Here is a 21095-nt window from a genome sequence, read left to right as displayed (position 1 = left end):
GACTGAATCTAGTGTCTGAAGGTTTATGATCATGGCTGTTAAATGTTAATAATCATTAGTGTAATAAAAAGAATGTAAACGAGTGAATGTGAATCACTGCATGTTTTTCAACAACATGAATACATTCAGAGAGATGCGATAAGAAAACATCATTAATGGACCTGAAGTAACTCCGATACATCAGGACATTTTAAAAAAATATTTATTTGATTGATGGATTCGTTTAGTCGAGAGTCCTGCACCAAATGGTGCCCAGACCATCTGGGCTTACAAGACACTACACAGCAAGAACCGCCAGAATGGCCACATAACGAATCCCGAAGTACAGCCCCACAAATTCCAAAGGAAGCATTTCAAAATGTCAATTTCCATAACAGAAACATCCTATTATGAAGGGTGCAGTTTACTTTTAGTTGCTATGAATTTTTTTATTAATCTCGTAAGAGCCAACTCAACCCATTACCTTCAGACAACCAGGACGAATCAGGATTCTTCGATTCATTTTTTCCCCCAAAATCACTGAACATTGGGCAGCGAAACACAGGATGAAACTCATCTTCAACCAGACCGAGATCACAAACAACCCAAACGCTACTCTTCAGGAATACCTTTACATGTGCCAGCGATAGGGTTCCGGTTCTTAACTGAGCACTGACTGTCTCTTCTGATCAACGCGGACCCTGTGGTGCTTTAGTCACAGAAAGGGGGTGTGACATGCAAGGCCTAGACAACCACCCTTAGGCATTCTGGTTACATACATCCCCAACTCCGTCGCTCTCATTCTCCTGGTGGACTTTTGAGCCGGATTCATTGTAGTGCGCTAAGGTGTTTTGGTGTAGCTACTGAAGCTACGCTCCACAAAAACCTAACAACGCATCAGGACGTGAGATACCATGTGGAGACCTCAAGAACTGCGTTTGTCTGCTTGGGTTTTCTCCTACAGGGAGATGGTTGATAGTTAAGACAACATTAAGGACGTTGAAGACAGACTCGGTAATCTGGTGCTTTTCACTCACACACATCGAGCAAATACATTTCCACAGCAAACCTTCTCACCACGGCGCCCACACTTTGATAGAAAGCGAAGGAAACAACGTCAATGCGGTGACGAGGCGAAACACTAGTTACCTGGATGTGACTCCAGTTCTATAAATGTAGTCTGTAAGTGCAGCCCACTGTAACTACATCACAAAAACAGTTATTGTGGGGAAAACAACTGAGGCGAGATATGGCCTGTTCCCGTATGACACATCCGTCTAGTGGGTTGGTAAAATACAGAAGATTCTTCCAGTTAGCTAAGGTGGTTTTTTTCACATTTGGAGCATCCTATCTGGCTGGCGAAGTGGTGACACAACACGTAGTGTTGCGAGGCTGCCATCAATGGGTGGAATCTGACGCTCAACTATAACTCAAAACCGACTCTAAGTATGTAAGACATTCATGTTTTGACTACAGTAGCAAAAGAAGCAGGTAGAGCAATGACAGCGTCTTTGAAAACAGCAGCTTCTAATGTGAATTAATACTCCTTTGTTCCTTTCTGCATATCTTGGTCTGTGATGTGGCTGATGTTGGCATTGAGGCATCACATGTATATAAACGAACAGTACCGACCTTCCCCAGAGTGACCGACTCTTTGAGGGGGACGGGGCCACCCAGCCGCCGGACGCCAACCGTCCTGACCGAAGGCTCTGGAGTTCGAGGGGGCAGCAGGAAGGAGGAGGGGGCCGGTCCCGCCCAGTGTAATGACCGGGGGGTTTCGACGATCGCCGGAGACGCCCGAGACAGAAAAGGAGGAGGATGAGTAAGGCGGGGAGAGTCTGAGAGCTGAGAGAAGAGGCCGGAGGTAAAACGAGCCTGAAGGAGACCACCCACTGCACAGAGAGAGCGAGAAAGAGAAAACAGTTGTTTTATACATATTCTCATTTCCCTCTTAACATTGTGTGATATACTTTTCCAAATATGTAAATAACAATTAACGACTACAAGGGCACTCAGTAGAGCACAGACCTCCACCAAGGCCAATGTCAGACAACATGCACCAGACTTAAGAGAAAAAAAAATTCAAATTCATAGTAAATGATCCGGATCGGCCCCAAAATTTAATGGGTTCTTCTGTGGACCATGTCCCATCCCTCCACCAAGTTTCCTGCAAATCAGCTCAGTACTTTTTGTATAATCCTGCTGACAAACCAACCAACCGAAACGGGGTGAAAACGCAACCTCCTTGGCGGAGGTAACCAATCCGTCGATTGGCAGACAATTAAGCAGCAAGAATTTTGCAGCAAGTTCTTTAAGTCACTCATCAGGCAGTACCAAATAAAATCCATTTTCTGCTTCTGAAATATGATAATTTGCTGTTTTTCTCTGATTTCTATCATAGTAAAATGAATATCTTTAAACCGCTGGTCAGACAAAACGAGACATTTGAAGGTATCTGGGAAACTGACATCAGCTTTTCTCACTACTGCTTATACTTATTATGGGTTTTTAGTAACATGTTTGCTTGATAAGAATCTTGTTTTCCTTCTGATCCCACTCAAAAAAAAAATGTTCATCTTGCTACTTTAGACATTGCTTTGCTATGCTGATAATTCTAAGTACTCTTTACTAGCATCAGAACACTCTGGCAGAGGAGCTGGTGCACAGCTAATGAGCTACGTCAGCTTCCTCATTTTGAGCATGAAGTGGGCTTGTGACTGGAGGTTTCCATCCCCGGACCTGCAGGATAAATCTGCGTGGTAAAGTCTTAGAGCAGAGCTCGCTACACCCTTGTTACTGACGCTCAAGTGTCCTTAAACCAGGCAGTCAAGCCCCAACTGCTCCCAAAGAGTCGGGTTCTCAGAGTAACTTCCCTGAATAAATGAAGGTTGGTGAGAGGTTTGCGTTTCGTACCGGAGGGTCGACTCTGAGCTCCCGGCAGGACGAGGCGAGGGGACGAGATGTCGGTGGAGACCTTCATCGCTCCCTGATCCTGAAACATGTCGCTCCCCTCTTCATCCTCCGAAAACAGAGACGCCTTCATGATCTGCGGACAAAACGAGAGAAACTCAGCGGCTTTATTCTGGTGGCAGCCTGGTGATGTGATGTACTTCCTGTCTGTGGACGGGGACTCAGACTCTACCTGGAGGGTGTGCGGGTTGATCCCCAGCGTTGATGCTATGTGGCTGGATGCAGAGATGCTGTCGTGCTCTGCAGAGATCAATCCAAGCTTCCCACCCGTTGTGTCCATCTCCCCCCCGAGCGGGTCGCCCTCCTCTCCTCCCAGCATGCTCTCTGTCGGGAGGCTCTGGGTGATATCGGCCATGTCACTGTCCAACTCTGCCACACCACCGGGAAGATCCACGACGTCAGTGGACTGAAAGCACACACAGAAACACACCGTAAGAGTAAGGGATGAAAAAGTGGCTCGATTGTCAGTCATGTGGAGGTTAAAGGGGGATTTCTTTCCATCTAAGATTCGTTAATCCAGTTGGGTTCCTCATCATCATCATCAGTGACTCGTCCTTTTCTTCGTTTTCTGTCTAAAGTTTGCTTATGGAACAACCTCTGACAACCCATTAAATCCATTTCTTTTCCCTGGCATCAGGCTCACTGCTCCCTTCACTGTTTGTTTAAGCTCTGCAGGAGTTTATTAGTTGTGGTAATGTTGCCTGATTGTTGATGGAGGTTAGTGGATAAACCACACACTGATCTCTGTGGACGGTGAATCATTGTCTTTTATGATGTAGATCCTGAACCGGATTAAAAACTCCTCAGTGTTTTTCATTAATAAAACGGCACATCAACGCAGAGGACCGTGTTGCCACTCTGTCGAGTTCTTCCTCTGAATTTTACGCTGTGCAGTTCTAAACAGAGATATTTACACATAATAAACTGAAAATTACCAGAGTTCAGCAGTAAACGTTAAGACACCGAACAGGGTATCACTGTGGTCTCATTACTGAAACTTTTGTTGGCATGAAACAGTCAAACATTTCAAAACACTACTCAGGACGTCACTCCAGGCACACTACAATACCAGCACAGCGTTTATTATTATTTATAAGCACAAAGAAAAGCTGTTCTTCACACAAACTTTACAGACCAAAGCTTAAATATCATCTGCATTAACTTTATTTCTTTCATTAATTGCAATATGAAAATCAGTACAATTTATGCCACACATCTTAAAGTAGGTTAGAGCCTATAATGTTCCCCGCTAAAGAAAGTACAAGTAGCTGTTTATCCAAAGACACAAGAAGCTATAATATAGTAATGTAATAACACCAGCACTTACAATCTTAGTATGAATTCCTGAAGAACACAAACCTTAACACAGCGTAAATGTCTGACCAAGAAATGTGTCCTGAATGGTGATAATACCTTTTCTATGCTGGACTCAGCATTAAAACATGGTCTATTCTTAAGTTAAAATAGTTTCTGACATAGTAAAGACCATTTCCCAAGACTTATGTGTGTGTGTGTGTAACAGGTAAAATCTCTGCCCAAGTTAAAGCCGAAGCAGCAGTAAAGTCAGAGCCGCCGGCTTATCAGAAAAAAAGCTGATCATATTTCATTAAAGATGATAAATGAAGCCAACAGATCAAAATTAAGAAGATATTCAGATTCTGTTATAAACTAAGATTCTTCGGTTTATTCAGAAATGCAGAGCAGCAAAACTACTGTTAAGCAAAAAATGTGTTTTAGTGTAATTTAAGAAAAATTGAAATTACACGAATTACACACACAGTTTAGTTCTGGGAAACTCTGATAGACATTTTTTCAGTGTGTTCAGGCATTTTATAGACCAAACGATTCATCTAAAATAATTGACATTCTAACCAAAAATCACGGCTGTTTGTTTATGAAGTTCAAACAAACAACCAGACAAGCTACAGGAGATTTTCAGGGTTTTCTGTAGACAAATCTGTTCTTGATGTTTGCACTCTGACTGCAGCATTACTCAAATTTTCCTTACTACAGTGGTAGGATGACACGTGGTGTCATTGCTGTTTGTTGAAGTTTGTATTTGTGCTGTCATTAGGATTTGATCCTTTTACTGATAAAAAGGAACCAATAGCAAGATTTTGGGCTTTAAACAGACGTTTCAAACTAACAATAAAAGGAGAAACATTTATTTTGGCTGGAGGAGTTCAGATCTGTAAACTACAAGATACTAGACCTGTTATAACCCGACAACACCTGTGCTAACGAGCCACATGTTCACATTTCTGTTTCCATAAATTACCCTCACGTATGGCCGTGTTTTTCGTTCATGAATGAATCTGAAAAAAACAACGACTGTTCTTTCACTGGCAGGAAGTCCTGCTCAAACACAGCTCTCGCAGTGTTTACTGTTCCCAGTCTGCTGACAATGTTCTGACATTGTTTAGCTGTTGTCAAAATTATTCTCCAACGGTAGGAGCTGATTCAGGAACAGAATCAGTCATTTCGCGCTACACCTGTTGGCTAATCAATATAAAACTGATCATTATTGGGTTGGTGCTCCAAACAAAAGATCAACTTAAACACCTCAGGAGCTTCTAGCATTCTGACAGGAAATAAATGGTTGTGGAAAACCCTCACGCTATCACTCAAAATACTTGTTTTGGGATTAGCACACTGCATGAAAACAATAAAATTTTGAAAATGTTCAATGTTGACAGAAAGAGTAAATAATGTCATCATTGGCCTGAGGAAGGGAAAAAAAAAAAAAAAAAAAAAACTCCAAGAGGCATTAGAGACCTCTCCGTGTTTTTGCAGCCGCAGGCGATCACTGATTCTCCTGACTCAATTAAAAAAGGACCTGCTGGCACCAAACAGCTGGACGCAAGCACGAGTTTGAGTGAAATGCTCCTTTAATCGTCTCAAGTGTGTCAGTGAGGAAGATGATGAGTGTGGGTGGGCGCAGGCTGCTCTACCTGAGCCTGTGGCGCCACCTGCTGCTGGGAGGGGGGAAGTTGCTGCTGCAGCCTGGAGGGAGGAAGTGACATCATCGTCTTCAGCTTCTTGGGGTCGGCTTGAGGCGGGACGTCCTCCTCCTCGTCAGAGTCCTGAAGGCCGTATTTGGAGAAATGGGCCACCTGAGAGAGAGAGAGGGAGGAGTCAGTTACACCTGAGAGATACATGATAAGGATACACCTGACCAGCTCAGAGCTCAGAGCTCATGGTTACAGCTGCCAGTGCTTTCACGGTGTTTGAAACGGTCTATGTTCAGGCTGGAGGTCTTCAAATTTCTGGGACTTTGTTTCACAGAAATCAGAAGCAGGACCAACAGTGGACTTTTGAGGCCCATGCTCATATTGATGTTCAGGAGTTTTCTGATAATGAAAAACTGGCTGAAAGTAACAAACAAGCAAACAATGCTGATATTGTCCCTTAGATTTTTTTTTTTTTAAAGAACTGTGACCCTGAAACATACCGATCTGGACATTGTAAACCTTTTAGAGATCTCTGGTGGACAAACTATGTATGTGTCATCGTTTTTCTAAATGATCTCAAAACTGAATTTTGCATTTCTGTAGTGCATTTTCTTGTTAGTCACTGGCCAACATGTGCAATGAGCTGATATCAGCTGAAATATCGGTCTAGCTCTAATGATTAATAAAACTGGTCTCATGGTCCTTCAGTGTTCTCAGCTTCAGTCATGTCAGTCAAAGTAAAACCACAACTTTAGGGGACACAAGGAAAAAATTCTGAGTCATCTGACTTAAACAAGCTGAGACTAATTACATAAAACCTGTGGGAGCAGAAGTGACTGACCTCGAACACCCAGGATCCTGTCTCAGGTCTGTACTCCAGGAAACGGGCTCCCTGCTTGCGTGAGGCCTTCTCCAGCCGACCCTCGTAGTTCATGTCGGTCAGACGCTCGGGGCTCCTGATCTGAGTGCAGGTCGTCTTGTCGTTTGGCCAAACGCCGTCCAGAGTCACCTCTGCCCGTCTACGAACACACGCAGAGAAACAGCATGGGACTAGGATAGGAAATTTCTTACTAAAAACCATCCCACTGACCAGGCAACAATTACAAAACATTTTCCCAGGGCAGATGGATTTTAGAGTTCCGGGCCTCACTCACCTGTTAAGACCATCCCCCTCTGGTGGCTTGTTCTTGTCGTCCGGGTACACGATGACCTCCTTGCGTCTGAAGTGGACAATCTCGTCGAGGTTCAGCCCCGTAACATTCACCTCACCAGGGAAGAAGATGGAGCCGTAGCCTGTGAGGGGCCAATCAGAGCAGAGCGGTAAGACGTCTGTCCAATCAGAGCTCAAATGCATGGTGGGGTACGACATAACAAGCGGCTTCTCAGTCTCTCCAGAAAAATCCTACGTATTTAAAAACCGCTGGCCGGGCTGGATCTTTAATGAGCTCGTGTTTTTCTACTGCAGATGAGTCGGTAACTGACATTTTCAAAGTGTAAAAATCATTTAAATTGATGTCAGCTTGAAATGCAGCTGCTGAGGAATGAGATGCAAATGAGTGGTAACATTACCTTTCCTGCCAACGGTGAAGTTTTCCACCACACACTCTCCGTTTTCGTCCACCATCTCAGCCAGATCCTCCATCGAGGGGATGGTGTAATAACCAACACGGTTCAGGACGATGCCTGAGAGACAGAAAACAGAATCTGATCCATTCATTCTGGAACCACTGGAGGATTTGCTGCCAATTACATCCTCTAAATATTATTGTCAAGTGAGGCCAATTTAAATGTATTACGATGAATGTGTGTGGGGAGGACAAAAATCCCCACAAAAGCAATTTAGAGTGATTCATGCATTTCAATCGAATCTGAAAACTGTGGTTTTATCTGGAAAATGGTCATCATGGGAAAATGCTCAAACTGTGTTGAAACAACAATTTTAAAGAACATTTTCTAGGCAAGACTGACTTTAAAACTTAAAGTTAGGCACATGCTTGACTGTGTTTTGACAAGGGGCCGCTCACGTTACACGTTGGAAGCATAAAAGTTGTCTGATAACAGTTTAAAATAAAAGGAAGAGCCGTAGCGTACTGGTTGGACAAAGAGAAATTTTACATTAAGTGTTGCAGGGGCCTGTTGCCTGTAGCAGTTTGGCTTTCCACCTCTGTAAATTCAGCACGACTCACTAAACTTAGCAATGAAACAGGTAGTCTGACACATCTGGTTCTCTCTCTCACAGCAGGTTTGTGAGTGTTTTTTTGTTGTTGTTTTTTTTAAACCTCATCTCCTATACATCTGCGTGCAAAAGTTTGGGCACCCAATAATATATTCTGTTAATTTTTTTAATGAAAAAAGGGAATTACTACACCTGAAGTGAACATACATTAAAACTGAGCCTGTCTTCAAATGTTAATGCAAAAAAAATTGAACAGTAACTGGTATGTGCAAAGGTTTGGCCACTGACGAACTGTTTCATGTGTGCGTTTGTTGATCTGGGTGGAGAGCTGCGGTATACGATTGCTCTGGCCGGGATAAATAAAAATGTATTGAACCGAAGCTCCGTGACCATTCTGCCTTTGTTCTGCTCTTGAAAACTCATCTTATACAAACTGTCCTGTCGTATAGTTTGCGCCTGGACTCAAGCTAACGCCGCCTGGCTGGTTGACAGCACTCTCTCCTAAGGAAACCGGCAGCTCAGTGAGCTATCACACATTGGCGGTACATTACAAAGGGGAGCTTAATGATTCAACTTGACATAACTGACAGTGAACCAGAGGGCTCTCTGGTGGACGTAAATCACTGATTTAAGGGCTGCAGCTGTGGAGATCAAACTTCTAATGCATGGAGCTGTAATTTTTAAAAAGGGTCGTTCTGTGTCCAAGGAACACCTCACGATCAGGGTTCCATTCCCGGTCCGTTCCTGGGACTTGTGTTAGGAGCGTAACGCAGGAATATTACAGGTTAACAGGTTTGGTGTAAAAGGATCCTGCAGGGGTTGAACACAGTGTGAAAGGGTTTGTATCTGACCCGCTGGGTGAGGAGACTGTCGGGTCTCCTGCTGCTCCTCCTCCCTCTCCTCCTGCAGAGACTCCTCCCCCAGAGATGCCGACACGTCATCACTGCTCAGCTGACGGCAGAAAAAAAACTCAAGATCTGAGTTCATACACGCACAGGGAACAATAACAACATAATACTAATACAATCTGACCATCAAAAACACTGAACACACGCATCTATCTTTTCTCATTCTGATACTGTACCTATGAAAGAGACAGACTGTATGATTCAACCTGATACTTCAAACTTCAGTCCTGCTGCTCAGATCTGTCACAGTTTCTCAGTTTGAGCTACTGGACTATTCCTGCTGTGTCTGTGTTATTTTCATGCCTCTGACTTCTGATCTTTGTGTGTGAAAATCCGACCTCAGCACCTACAGGTTTGTTTAGATGACGATACAGACTCATCTGTGTTTGTATCAACAAAATATTTGATTATCTCAGATTAACAGAATATTAATGTGGATGTCAAAGCTCCCACTGTCACACTATCCTCCAGGCAAATGCTTCCTCTGTTTATCGAACTGACACAGGCTACATGCTTTGGGATCCAACATTGTAACACATGAAGAAAAGGGCCCAGATCAGATTTGAGTAAACCTCAAAGCTGCTGACCTCCAGGCTGTTCCTCGCTGGTTTGTGCATGTTTAGGTCACCGATGGTGTCCTGCAGGCTGGTCTGGGTGCGGCCCTGCGGGATCGGCTTGGCGATGGGGTTGACGTAGAACTGGGTGACCTCAGGGTCGTCGTCTACACGGCTGCTGGGGCCTGCCAGCTCCCTCAGCACCACCTCCTCCTCCACAAGGCTGAAGACAGAAGAACAAGAGGAGATTATTGTGACATTATTAAAAACGTCCACAGTGTTTTACTTAATATACAACTACTTCTACAGGTAACAAAACTACTGGTTTAAAATGCACTCCGGTTCACCCCAGAAATAACTCCTCCCTTCATTTTAGAGGGGTGCTGGGTCAGCAATAGGGTCATTTGCTGTAGTTTGTCCTACCGTTGAATCTTACTACACTATGCTGAGAGCGGTTTCTAACATTTAGTCTAGTTTTATTATTAGAAACACTTGTATGAACAAAAGCTGGACAATAGAACTTTCATGAAGGTAGGATTAATTGTAAGATTGTTGTATTAGGCAGCTTTTAATAGTGCTGGGAGCGTTGAGCAAACATTCACGCATCATTTGCGCCGTGTTCACACAGGTGCAACTTTTTTTCCACATGACAGCATAGTGTGGCCATATAAATGGCATTAGGGACATGCTGGGGCTGTGCCACTGTAGAGCTGCAGCTCTTCATCTAACAGCTCACTGTAGCCGTTTCTGTTCTGTCTACGATTCCTCCCTGTAATATTTAAACAGATCTGCTGAACAAATGGCCCAAAATACGTCTGTCTCTTGTGTAGACCTGTTTTTATTGAAGCCACGCTAAGGAAAGCTCTACTAAACTGGCCATAAAAACACTGCATGGAATCCTGCTAGAATGGTTTAAGTGGAAAGCTTTTAATGTGGAACAGCGGCAGGAAATATTCTATTGCATTAGCAGGAACTTAACACAGCTTAACGGTGGACAATGTGGTAATGAATAAAACCAAATCAAATCTCGGGGGACCCGATACCCAAGTGGCTATGGTGCGAACAAAACGGGGGTAAATGCCCTGAGCAACGTGTCGCCGGTTGAACCAATTCAACATCATTCCCCTAATCTCTTTACCCACATTTCCTGGTCTGTCAAATAAATAAATAAATAAGTAGATGACCCAAAAAATAACTTAAAATAAAATGGATAATTAAATAAAATCTCAAGCTTAGGGACGATTCAGGACAGCAAAATGAAATAAGACTTAATTGTCATTTTTGAGACAGAACAAAAGACCTGCACAACCGGCTGTCACTGCTATGCAGATTTTAAAAATTCAGATTATTCCATACACCTGTAGAATGTCAGCTAAATGAAGCATAGCAGCTAAACCTGTGTTGAGCCTTCAGTTTAGTGCGAGACACAACTTGCTTTGGGGCTGCAGCAGAAATGTGTTCACGGCTTGGCGTGGTTTAAGTGGACTAAACCAGAAAAACTTATCAGTCTGAATTTGTTTTGGCTTGGTGGACCTAATATTCAGGCAACAGTGTGTATCCGTGCGTCTCTGCTTGTGTGTGTGTTGAGACCTGTGTCCGTTCTGTGGATACTCTGATGGTGAAGCGAGGTCGTCGGTCTCCGTCTGACTGCTGTACTGACTGCTGTTCAGGTTCTTCAGCACAAGTTTCTTGATACTCTTCCTGTGGATAACACACACACACACACACACACACACACACACGTACAGTTACCACTACAGAGGAAGTAACTTCACAGCCTGTGAACTGCAGTGTGGCACCACATCGTCATACATCAACTATGTAGGATTTTATTTAATTAAACATTAATTGAAAACACTGAAATCTTTTTTTCAGTTAAGCACCTGCTGCAGGAGGTAGCAGGTGCTACATAATCATCATGTTAGATTTACCAGATGATCTCACAAAACTGAAATCCAGGGGCAGCGTTTGCCAAATTACAGACCTTTCTAATATATTACATATATTACATGGGAGGGAGGACATCCAATACCTTTTTCATGCTCATACCAGAGAAAGAATGATGGAAAACAAATGATAAGGCAAAGATTTCTGTCGGCACTTCCCAGCTTTATTATAATAATTCCTAGAAAGATAGTTCATCCATGAGCGTGATTTGGACCCATGTATGGATTACTGAACAGGCCTGTGGGGCCAAAGCCTCTGTATGAAGCTAATGTTAATATTTCTTGTTTAAAAGACACAGAGCTCAGTTTAGAGACTACAAAGACAGGCAAAACTATCGTAAAGAGACAAAAAGACCAGAGACCTTTCAGTATGGAGTTCCTACACGGGAGGGGTGGGGAGGCCTACTCGTCTATGCACAGGGGCCCCATTATCTCATTATTTAAGACTTATTAATACATTATTAGGCCTTTTTAGTGCTTTAAGGTTTTTCAAGAGCTCCAGATACCCTGTAGCCATCACCTGCAATAACAAAAAACCCAAACACATTTTCACACGTGTTACTATGGAGATAGTACGGGCAGTGTTGGCTGATGGGTACCTGGGAATGAAGGCTCCATTGGTGAGTGAGGGCTCGTCATCATCCAGGCCGTCGAAGAGCTGCGATTTGGAGGAGGCGGATGAAGTCAGAGCCTTGGGGCGGACCCTGGTTGCAGGTCGAGGGGTCAGCTTGTAGTGGGTGGGCGTGGTCAGAGCCTTCTGGGCCGTCGGATTGGTTGGTTTCAGGCGCTGCCAGAAGAAGAGAAGTTGTGAATGGATAATGACTACAACTATGGATCATATACCTTTGTTTGAATATTTGTTTTATTTTTCAGATTACTGTGCGTGCTGGTTTATGTAAGTACTCTACAGTTTGACCATGACACAGATCGAGCAAAAAACAGGGTATTGGGTTTGCTGGCTAATCTGTGCTGCGTATTTGTAATACCAACAATGTCAACAAAAGCACAAGAAAGGTAGGCTCTGTAACTTAAGACAAATTACAACAAAAACATGCTGAAAAAAAACAGCAGACTCTCACCTCCTCTTTCTTCTTGGGGTCGGACAGCGGATTTCTGAACAGCGGTGAGTCTCCGTACGGTGAATATGCCAAAACGCTGAGCTGCTGCTGAAGCATGGCCTGCTGCGCGGCTGCTGTGTTCGGATCAGTGAGTGCTGGAGGAGAAAAAAACATATCAAAACAGTCAGTACGATCACTGCCCCATCTGTCCGAGGAGAGAGGTCAAACGTACCTCAAACACTGATGCCAACAGTCGAAATGAAAATACGACAGAGAAAAGCTGTTTGGTTTGACGGGAGGACAGGGACTGTTTTAGATATGGGCCGGTTTGTCGGTTGGCATTTAAATTTCTATCAGCTAGTACAGCAGCAGATGGCATGAAAGCAAAAGGAATAGTTTCATACAAAAATTAGAGAACGAATTTTTTCAAGTCCTTCTTACAGCAATACCTACGTGACTATTATATTAAAAGCATTACAGGTTGCTGTAATTGCTCCTCCCGTCCATTCAGGCCATAAAGAGCCCTTACTAATGCTATTCCATTGTTAGAGAAGGGACAAAATCCACAGTCCTTGTTCTGTACAAAAATTCTAAAATTCAGCCAAAGCTAATGTGATGCCTATATCTTCCAAAGTTCACACTGTTTTTAGTATGAAACTCTCTGTGTTTCCTGAAGATAGCCACTTGATCAAGCCTCATATTAGCTTCAGCTGAGTTCTGATATGCATTTTTGCACAGAAGGAGTACTGTGGATTTTGTCCACCATCAATTGCATTAAAAAAATGTCTTTATGTAGGGGTGTCTTTGAAGTCAGCATGGACAGGAGGATTAATTGGAGTAACCAAAGCTTTCAATGTACATGCAGTATGTCAGTGTTTTAAAAAAAAAAAACAAGGAACAAGATACATCAACTCTGACCTTCATCCAAAATAGACATAGTAAAATAAAGTCGACAGACAATCACACAGTCGGTCTCACCGACGGGTTGTTGTGCAGCTCCGAAGCCCAGGGTGCCGGTTCCACTGTTGAATCCAGTTCCTCCGAATGTTCCCATCGTTCCTAGCGTGGTGCCCAGTTTGTTCTGGTTACTCCCAAAGAGAGACGTCTGCCCGGTGCCCACTGCTGAACGCACACAGCTTTGTATTAATACATTTGTGAGGACAACTTCTTCAGATTATCGTCAGTCTAACCTCAACTGCACTTTGTTTCAAATGGAAACCTCTGATTTTTCACAAGTTCAGCTCTTCAGTCGCTTTTGTTTGAAGGTGTTACTGCTACTACAGGTGTCTTGTCTTTTGCAAATCAACCATGGGGGCCGGTTATTAGTTGAGAAGACACAGGAAACTCGGTTGTCAAAAAATTATCGTCAACAATTTTTAAAATCTAAAATTATTTAAGTCATTATCAAGGAAAAATTCCAAACATTTGCTTCTTCAAGGATTTCAAATGTGAGGATTTGCTGCTCTTCTGTTTTGTTTTTTGTTTTTTAAAAACAAATCGCTGTAAACCGATATCTTTGGGTTTTGGACTGTTGTTTGAGCCACTTGACAACATCATCTTTGGGGTCTCGGAAATTGCGATGGGCATTTTTCATCATTTTCTTACATTTTATACAGTAAACTGTCTGTTGTACCCTTCCAACTTATCTTCTGAATTTGAGAGACAAACTACAATGTTCAGGAAGTCCGGATTTTGTACTATTACCCAAAGAATTTTCACATTGGCAAAGATTTATTATGATCCCCTCTTGGCCAAAATAAAATCAGATGGAACTCCAACCCTTTCTTGAGTCTCATCCAAAGAACTGAATCTCTAAAACTGTTTCAAGCTCTCCCCGTAGAAATCTCCACAAAACAGTTCTCTGGGAGGGATAAAATTATTTCCAGGTTCATTTGGCACGGGGGAAAAAATAAAACCCAGAGTTGGCTTTACAACTTCACAACTCCCAAAGGAGGAATGAGGTATGGCTGTACTTGATTTGAAAGATTACTTCTGCTCAGCTCAAATTTATGAATCTGTGTAACCAAGATTACCGTGGCAGTTGGAAAGACATTGAACTGTCACTAATTAGGGATCTTCCAATCCAGGCAGTATTGGGCAATGATGATTTGGGGAAACTACATAAGGGCTTCGTGTCCCCAAAAAACACACAACCCTCACCCTAACCACCTGAAGACCAACCTGGTGTGTTCAAACTGCTCGTTCTGGCCAACCAACAGTCCAAAACCCAACAAACAGCAAAGATTTACAACAATGGTTGCAGATTAATTTTTTGTTGACTGACAAATCATTTCAGCTCTACAGTGGATCATGTTCTACTGCCAGGGAGGGGTCATGGAAATTATATATAGATTCCGATTAAGTATTTTTATCATCTTGGTTTTTGTGCTGTATCATTATCTGTCCGTTCATTGTTTAATCCTTCCTGATGTCAGAGCTCCTGTGTTACCTGTTCCAAAGCTGGTTCCCAGTCCGGCCCCCAGTCCTCCAGTGGCCGGCTTGTTTCCAAACAGACTTCCTCCAGCAGGGTTTGCACCAAAACCTGCACCAACACAAGAAACCTGATTGGTGACTTAAAGTTAAATGGTAATGTTGCCTGAAGAATCGGTGCTGCTGTCCTGGTTACCTTGAGAGGTACTCAACAAGTCTTTAACTCTGCTGTGGCATACAGTAATACCTCATGCAGCTCCCCTCTGAACACTGGCCGACTTACCGAAGGTGGAGGTGTTGGTTCCAGTTCCCAGTGTGAGGGCGGGCTTGTTGCCAAAGAGCCCAGTGCCGGTGCCGAAGGACGGAGCACTGGTGGTGGTGGTGCCGAACCCGGTCGTCTTATTACCGAATAAACTCGGCTGTAAAAGACAACACACAAACAGTAAAATTAAAATCGATTCCCAATCTTATAATTTTCTATTAGTGGGAAAACACTGAGCTGCCTTCAGCCTGTCATTAATCTGCTGCTTAAAATCAATTTGAGTATTTCCTCCTTTTAAAAAATGTGTCGTCTTTTTCTGTGAAAGTAGGTAAGAAAGCGACTCCCTCTTGTCACCATGAGGTCATGAAAGGTCACAATTTATTCTAACTACACACTGATAGTGCTTAACCCCTTAGTATATGATGTGCACATAAAAGTTTAACAACCTGTAAGGAAAATGACCACAGCATCAGTGAGTTCTTACAGTGCTTTCATGTTAGTGGACAATTAAATCTGGTTTGCAAATGAATGCACATTGAAACTTTTTTGTTGAATCTGATTAATGATAATTTTTCAAAGACATTCGGGCTGACACTGATACACATTTAACTGCAACAGCACCATGTATGTAGTTTCCAGCAGTGAACCCATAACGTAAATGCTTTGCTCAGACGCAAACGTAAAAAAAAGCAAAACAAAAAAACAAACAAATAAAAACTAAACAAACCTAAATAGTGCTATATACATTGCTACGTTATCAGCAGCTGTCCAGATTTATTACTAATGATGACTGTTTCAAGTGTCTGCACCCACTGAAGGAGGTAAACTCAAATTACAGACGCTCAAACTGTGAAAATGTAAATACAGCAAATACAAGGGGGAGGAAATCTGCTTCCTCAAGAAATGCACAGAAAGTTAAAACAACTGCATTTATTAACTCAAAACTGGACAATAATGGTCACATTTTAATAGAAACAGTTGATTATGACCCAAACAAAAAAAAGGGTATAAACTTGTGATGAATCCTCCACAAGTAAATCTGTACACGACACTGAGCATAGAAGTTTCTGTTCTGACTGAAGTCATTATTGCCTCTAACTGAAACCCCTAAATTTTTCCCATTTCTAATCGTCCCTCGTCTACTTTGTACCTGTGTGCCAACATTTCCAAACCCTGTGTTAGTTTGGCCGAACAGCCCGGTGCCCGTCCCAAAGCCAGTGGCAGTGCTGGTCTGAGCCGCGCCGAACAACCCGCCTGACTGAGACGCTGCCGTGTTCCCAAACAAACCCTGAAAACCAGGAGAGGAGCAGTGTAAACATACACGGAAACATCCTCGCTCAGATTTTTAAAAACAGTTGTAATTTGAAGCAACAAAATGCTGCATTAATTCTGCACCACGTGAAAGATTTGATTTAGGATTGTTGAGTTTTTCGAGAATATCATCTTGCAGAGTCAAACTAACAAGGCCTTTTTTATTTCACTGCCTGCAGCTCGAGAGGATGTTGACCTGTGAAATCTGCCTCTGAACTTAATTACCGGACATCTACAGAACAGAACCAGCGTTATGTCTGCAAGGGTACCACTGACATTTCATCACCTGTCAAGTTAACGTGTTGGACTTGTTAGCAAACAGTTGTTTCAAATATTAATCTAGGTCCAGTACTCCCTCTTTTATTTCTGTTTTTTGTCTCCACCAGCTCCTGAGGGAAACCTCTGGCTCTTTAGCTGCTAAATGCTCCACTATGTTCCCCAGCTGGTCTCTGACTGTGTCTGTCTGCTGTTTGCTGCTGAGCAGGTAGCGGACAGTGGCTTTTCACAGCTGTTCCTCTGAAAACATCTGCCTGTTGCGGCCGAAAACGACGCCGTGAGAGCGGTGAGATTGAACCAGAACAGTTACGATGTGGTCCGGACAGATGAACGATGAGCTGAAACTCATTATAAAACTCTGTAAAGCTGAGGGGAGCTGCAGATTCAGCTCACAATTCTCTGTAGGTTCTTCACTACCAGAGTCTTTTCATAGAAAAATGTAAAAAATGTAAAAAAAAGTTCAAACAGAATCAATCATTAGCTGCAGCTGGGGGCTGAATGACACATGGAAAACTTGACAAACCTTACTTCTATGTCAATTAGTGAAATTAGCAACCTTATCATATGCTGTGAGGATGTGTACCGTTTGAGATTTTTATATCATATAGTTGTAATTCATCTATGTTTACATGTACATTTTCTTTACTGCTGTTTTTTCATTGCATTTCAAACTGCACAGTGACACAGAAAGAACATCAATGAGCGTTCGACACTGTTGCAATACATTTGAAAAACTGATTTAAAAGTATTCAAGGTCATTTAAGGCCTTGAACTCATTACATACTCTGCAGATTTTCCAAAGACTTGTAGATACTTAAGACACCAACGTGCTAGTGAGCAAAGCTGCATAGAGAAAAAAAGTGATTCACACCATGGTGCTGGTGTTGGCCTGTCCCATAGTGTTGGTGTTGCCAAAGGAGAAGCCGGTGTTCTGTGTGGTGGTGGTCTGACCAAATGGCTTGAAGAGGCTTCCGGCTTGTTGCTGGGGCTGCTGACTGAACAGCCCGCCTGCGGTGGTACCGAAACCGCCGGCCGCTGCTTGAGAGAGGACAAACACAGTACGTCGCTTCACTAGCTGTAATTAACAATTCTCATTTTTGGGTTAGGGGTAGAAATTATATTATTTCTACAATACGCTGTGACATTTCATTAGAATCTGAGAGGTTGAGAGTCCTTCTCAGATGTTTGAACCGTCTCTAGATCAATATGAGGAGATGCTGACCTCTAAAAAAGTTTCTATTGACATCACCACTTACTTGCTCCAAAGGTGCTCTTGTTCTGTCCAAAGGAGAAGCTGGTGTTGGGGGCTGTGGAGCCAAACAGGCCAGTAGTGGCGCTGGATGTGGCTGTGGCTGAACCAAACAGACCGCCCGTCGCTGCAGCCATCTGGTTGGTGGGGCCCTTCCTGCCCGCCTGGTAGTCCTCCAGTCTCAACTCCTGCAAGGAAACACATGAGAAAGGAAAACAACAAAAATCAGACCACAATCTTAAAAAGCCACAGCTTTTAAACAAAATGGGAGTCCAGTTTTACCAGACTGCTACACATTTTTTCACCTGCACATCACCAAACAGCTTCTCCAGGTACAACAACTGAAACTTAAGACTTTTAAAGATCTTTTTTGTGCCACATTGAATGTAAATTAATACATGTCTCACAGTCCTAGCAACCAAAGTATGATGGAAAACCAGTAGGGACGATACGGCCTGGAACTATAGTATTTATTATTATATCACATTTTTTCAGTCCTTCCCAGCATTTTTTACATACTTTAAAATTCTGTAATGATGCAATTAATTAAATTAATGCTAAAAAATTGCTAAAAACTGGCACTTGCCCATAGCTTCTGTAGCAGCAGTAATGACAACTGTGTGCCGTAGGTCTGATGGTGCTGACTGATTACAAAAAAGGATTAAACAATCAATCATTCTATAACACTAATCCCTAAGGCAGGTAAGAAAAAATTAATTAAGACTATCGTAAAGTAAATTAATAACACTTTTTAATGCCTCCTGAGGCCTTTTTTTTTTTAGGAGACTGAATTCAGTGCTTTTTCACAAGCCTCCTTTCCAAGAAATTAATTAAACGTTAAGTCCTCTCCACTAAATCCTGATGTTTGCATTCTGAGTGGAAAGGGGAACTCCAGGTCCACCCGGTGGTCTCTTGCCAGCTGGGTGCTCTCTGCATTTTTGTCTTGGCTGAAATTCCACTTTTACAATTTCATGTGTTTTAGATTCTTAGTGAATTACATATTTCTTCTGATTACAATCCAAGAAATCATGGATTGGAAGTTTGTTGATTCATACACAGCACTTCACCTCACTAGACTGTGGAGGTCTGATAAAAAAGTTAAATGTTTGTTCCTCCTAAAGCATGTGTCACATCCACCGTCTCTAAAACGCTGACCTCCGTTTGCTTTTCCTTCTCATACATGTGATTTAAAAACACAACAGCTAAACAATTTCACACACATTATTCTTGCATCAAATTGTAATCCATTAGTCCATGTAACCCTATGTGGATATGAATAATGCCTCATTTCTCAATGATGAATTCAAGGCTAAATTACAATCTGAAAACAAACAAAGCTGACAACATGATTTGGTCAGTTTTCCGTCGAGTTGCGCCAATGAACTCTCTTTCCAGAGTTTGATACTGTACATATTTGTCAAAAACCTTTCGAGTCCCTGACAGGGCAGACAGTGATGTGTGAATCCCTAAAAGCAGCAGCTGACATGTTGGTCTGTGCGTCGACCTACAAACTCACCTCCAGGGATTTGTTCTCGTACTCCTTCATGGCTGTGATGCACTGGTGCTTGGTGTTGATGCTTGTGGTCACACCAGCTTTCACCATGGTGTCACTTCCTGTTGGAGGCTGAAGGGGGAAAAAAAGAAAGGCTTAATGTGTAAAATGTACAAACACGCTTGAGCGTTAAGGTCTAAGTTTTACAATATACACACGTCGACCAATTCAACTGCTCTTTTTAATCATTTAGAATAAAAAAATCTGACATCAAACTGCAACTTTAGTCTGCAGCTGCCAATAAGATTTCATAAAGACAACGTGAAAGATTTTTCCATAACTTTCATAGTATTTTTTGCTTCCTGAGGTCCTGCAGCTGTTTCCCAGCTGTAAGCAGCTCCTCCATTCCTGAGCACTGCATTGTGGGAAGACTGCGCCCATCAACAGTACACAAAAGTTTGTTTTTTCAGATGTGTAGCGACTGTTTTCAATAAACTTTATTAGGGCTGCAACTACATTTTTTTTTTCATAATCAAACTTTTTTTTCCACAAATTTTTGTCTATAAAATATTTTTAGAAGTTCCCACAGTCCAAGGTGACAATATTCAGCTAACTATGACCGAGAAAAGCATCAAATCCCCACATAACAAGATGAAGCAGCAAATTTGGCATTATCGTTTTAAAAATTACTAAAACATCAATTTGATTATCAAAGTAGTTGCCGATTTCCTGTTAATCGAGTATTCTTTGTAGCTCTAAACTTTCTTATATTTCCAGTGTGAACACAAACAGAAAATTCAAAACCAGTTTAGAGCTGGTATGCAGTATAAACTGGGGCACAGGTACAGAATGCACTTCCCTTTACAGCAAGAAGCGTGTATCTGCATTCTTTCGTGTCCACATTTGCGGCACCTAATGTACTCACGTTGAATTTTACAGTTGTCCCTGGCTGCTGTGCTGCGGAGAAACCCGAGCCTCCAAACAGGGAGTTTGTTCCACCGAAAGGGTTGGAGGCGGTGTTGGTTGACCCGAACAGCCCGCCGCTGCTCGTGCTCGTCCCAAAGCCTGGAGGACACAAGAGGAGTCAAACTTCTTCAGAGCATTTAGAAAATGAAAACTGGAAAGAACTGTTTGGAAACTAAATGGAAGCTGGATTTCTGTAACATGTTTTGTGTCAGCAGAAGCTGAAATTTGCCATATTTCAAAGCATGAAGATGCATTTGTGTGGTATTGTTTCACACAACGTTTGTCCAGGGTTCACTAAGTTGAATTCACTACACACAGAATGCAGCTTAAATAAGTTTCAGGGTGATACCAGCCAAAATACTAATTACATCAATGAAAACCAGCAGGGATGATATGGCCTAGAATTATTTACCAATTGCATGAATATCACAAGATTGTTTCAGTACCTCCCAGCAGTATATAACAATAATTCCTAATAATACCATTAATTAATCATTAAACACAACCTGGACAAGGATAAGCAGAAGAAAATGGACGGATGTATTAACCAATTAAAAAAATAAATTG

General features: G+C 42.4%; 1 protein-coding gene across 5 annotated transcripts in view; it reads right to left on the bottom strand.

The window, feature by feature from the left end:
• nup98 (nucleoporin 98 and 96 precursor) overlaps positions 1-21095 on the bottom strand; it is a 38599-nt gene that overhangs the window by 11811 nt on the left and 5693 nt on the right. Inside the window, exons 5-24 of one of the 5 annotated variants that reach the window (XM_040150340.1) lie at positions 20488-20627; positions 19587-19694; positions 18078-18258; positions 17693-17859; positions 16385-16522; positions 15256-15391; positions 14992-15084; positions 13521-13664; positions 12564-12697; positions 12084-12271; positions 11129-11239; positions 9572-9761; positions 8928-9027; positions 7470-7583; positions 7055-7193; positions 6742-6919; positions 5901-6062; positions 3122-3355; positions 2893-3025; positions 1612-1871 (exon numbers count right to left, since the gene is read on the bottom strand). In XM_040150340.1, the coding sequence (XP_040006274.1) occupies positions 1612-1871; positions 2893-3025; positions 3122-3355; positions 5901-6062; positions 6742-6919; positions 7055-7193; positions 7470-7583; positions 8928-9027; positions 9572-9761; positions 11129-11239; positions 12084-12271; positions 12564-12697; positions 13521-13664; positions 14992-15084; positions 15256-15391; positions 16385-16522; positions 17693-17859; positions 18078-18258; positions 19587-19694; positions 20488-20627 (3050 nt within the window). The remainder of the gene's footprint in view (positions 1-1611; positions 1872-2892; positions 3026-3121; positions 3356-5900; positions 6063-6741; positions 6920-7054; positions 7194-7469; positions 7584-8927; positions 9028-9571; positions 9762-11128; positions 11240-12083; positions 12272-12563; positions 12698-13520; positions 13665-14991; positions 15085-15255; positions 15392-16384; positions 16523-17692; positions 17860-18077; positions 18259-19586; positions 19695-20487; positions 20628-21095) is intronic. The other 4 variants (XM_040150341.1, XM_040150342.1, XM_040150343.1 and 1 more) reach the window with 4 other exon arrangements.

This window comes from Xiphias gladius, chromosome 17 (assembly GCF_016859285.1).
Source record: "Xiphias gladius isolate SHS-SW01 ecotype Sanya breed wild chromosome 17, ASM1685928v1, whole genome shotgun sequence".
Lineage (NCBI taxonomy): Eukaryota > Metazoa > Chordata > Actinopteri > Istiophoriformes > Xiphiidae > Xiphias > Xiphias gladius.
This window is presented reverse-complemented; position numbering and strand designations above follow the sequence as displayed.